Source organism: Salvia splendens, chromosome 6, assembly GCF_004379255.2.
Source record: "Salvia splendens isolate huo1 chromosome 6, SspV2, whole genome shotgun sequence".
In the NCBI taxonomy this organism is placed as follows: Eukaryota; Viridiplantae; Streptophyta; class Magnoliopsida; order Lamiales; family Lamiaceae; genus Salvia; species Salvia splendens.
Genome location: NC_056037.1, coordinates 24,771,791 through 24,773,002, shown reverse-complemented (window position 1 = coordinate 24,773,002; position 1,212 = coordinate 24,771,791). Strand labels below are relative to the sequence as shown.

Sequence of the window (1,212 nt, the reverse complement as noted above, 5' to 3'; positions counted from 1 at the left end):
CCCTGCCTGTTGAGATCTCTGCAACCCTTCGCGTACAGGCGTGCCTTTTCAGAATGCCAGATGGCAAAGCTTCTCCGATACGCTTCCTCCTTCTCTCTAAGACGTCCTTTCATTGCGACAGTTGGCGCCGTCTGACACCTCTCTAATGACTGCACACGTCCTATCACCTGCCCTTTTCAACTCAATCACTGTACCACCAATTAAATTCAAATTGCACTAATCAAGTGGACAATTGATCCAGAGGAAAACCCACATAATTTCACTTGATCAGTTTCTTTCCTCCACTTCCGACTTTTAATTCTCTAAGAAAAAAAATACACTAAAAACTATTTACACTAATAAGAACCGGGTTCCCCTGGGATGTCACTTGATCAGTTTAAAAAGATTAAGAATTTAATACTTGATCAAACAGATTACCCATGAGTACCTGATCACTCCTTTTACCTGCTTACTGTCGAGAGTTAGGCATGAGTAGTGGAATGTCGTCCACCACGAATGCCTCCATTCCTTCTCTGTATGGCTTCACCCTGTGACCATTTACTATGAAGGAAGGCAATTCTGGATCGCTCCCCTGGAGTTCGATCGCTCCATTCGTTCGGATGGCGATAATGGTATAAGGGCCTATCCATCTTGACCTAAGCTTCCCTGGCATCAATTTCAGTCTGGATTGGAATATCAGTACCTTCTGGCCCACCTTAAGTTCCTTCTTGCGAAGGTTCTTATCGTGCCACATCTTAGTCTTTTCCTTGTACCACATGGCAGAGTCATAGGCATCCAGACAAAGCTCTTCAGACTCTTGTAGTTGCATTCTCCTTTCTGTAGCTCCAGCCTCGGTATTCATATTCATCTCCTTGACTGCCCAGTAAGCTTGATGCTCCACTCCCACCGGCAGATGGCACATCTTCCCAAATACCAGCCGGTATGGGGACATTCCGATAGGTGTTTTGAATGCTATCCTGTAGGCCAAGAGTGTGTCCTCCAGACGACGGCTCCAGTCTTTCCTCGTGGGATTGACCGTCTTCTCTAAAATAGCCTTGATTTCTCTGTTTGATACTTCGGCTTGGCCATTGGACTGCGGGTGATAGGGTGTGGAGAGGCGGTGGTGGACTCCATATTTTCTCATCAAGGCTTCGATGGTTTTGTTGACAAAGTGAGTTCCCTGGTCCGAGATAATAGCCCGTGGCACCCCATAGTGGGTAAAAATGTTCGACT

At 46.3% G+C, this 1,212-nt stretch overlaps 1 protein-coding gene across 1 annotated transcript; it reads right to left on the bottom strand.

The window, feature by feature from the left end:
- Positions 1–448: 448 nt before the first annotated feature.
- Positions 449–901, bottom strand: LOC121809007. The gene has a single exon (XM_042209558.1). It carries the CDS (start codon positions 899–901, stop codon positions 449–451), a length of 453 nt encoding a protein of 150 aa, XP_042065492.1.
- Positions 902–1,212: the final 311 nt, after the last annotated feature.

Excerpts from the sequence above, each read along its gene's own strand:
- LOC121809007 (XM_042209558.1), bottom strand. The coding sequence starts at position 901 with ATGTGCCATCTGCCGGTGGGAGTGGAGCATCAAGCTTACTGGGCAGTC.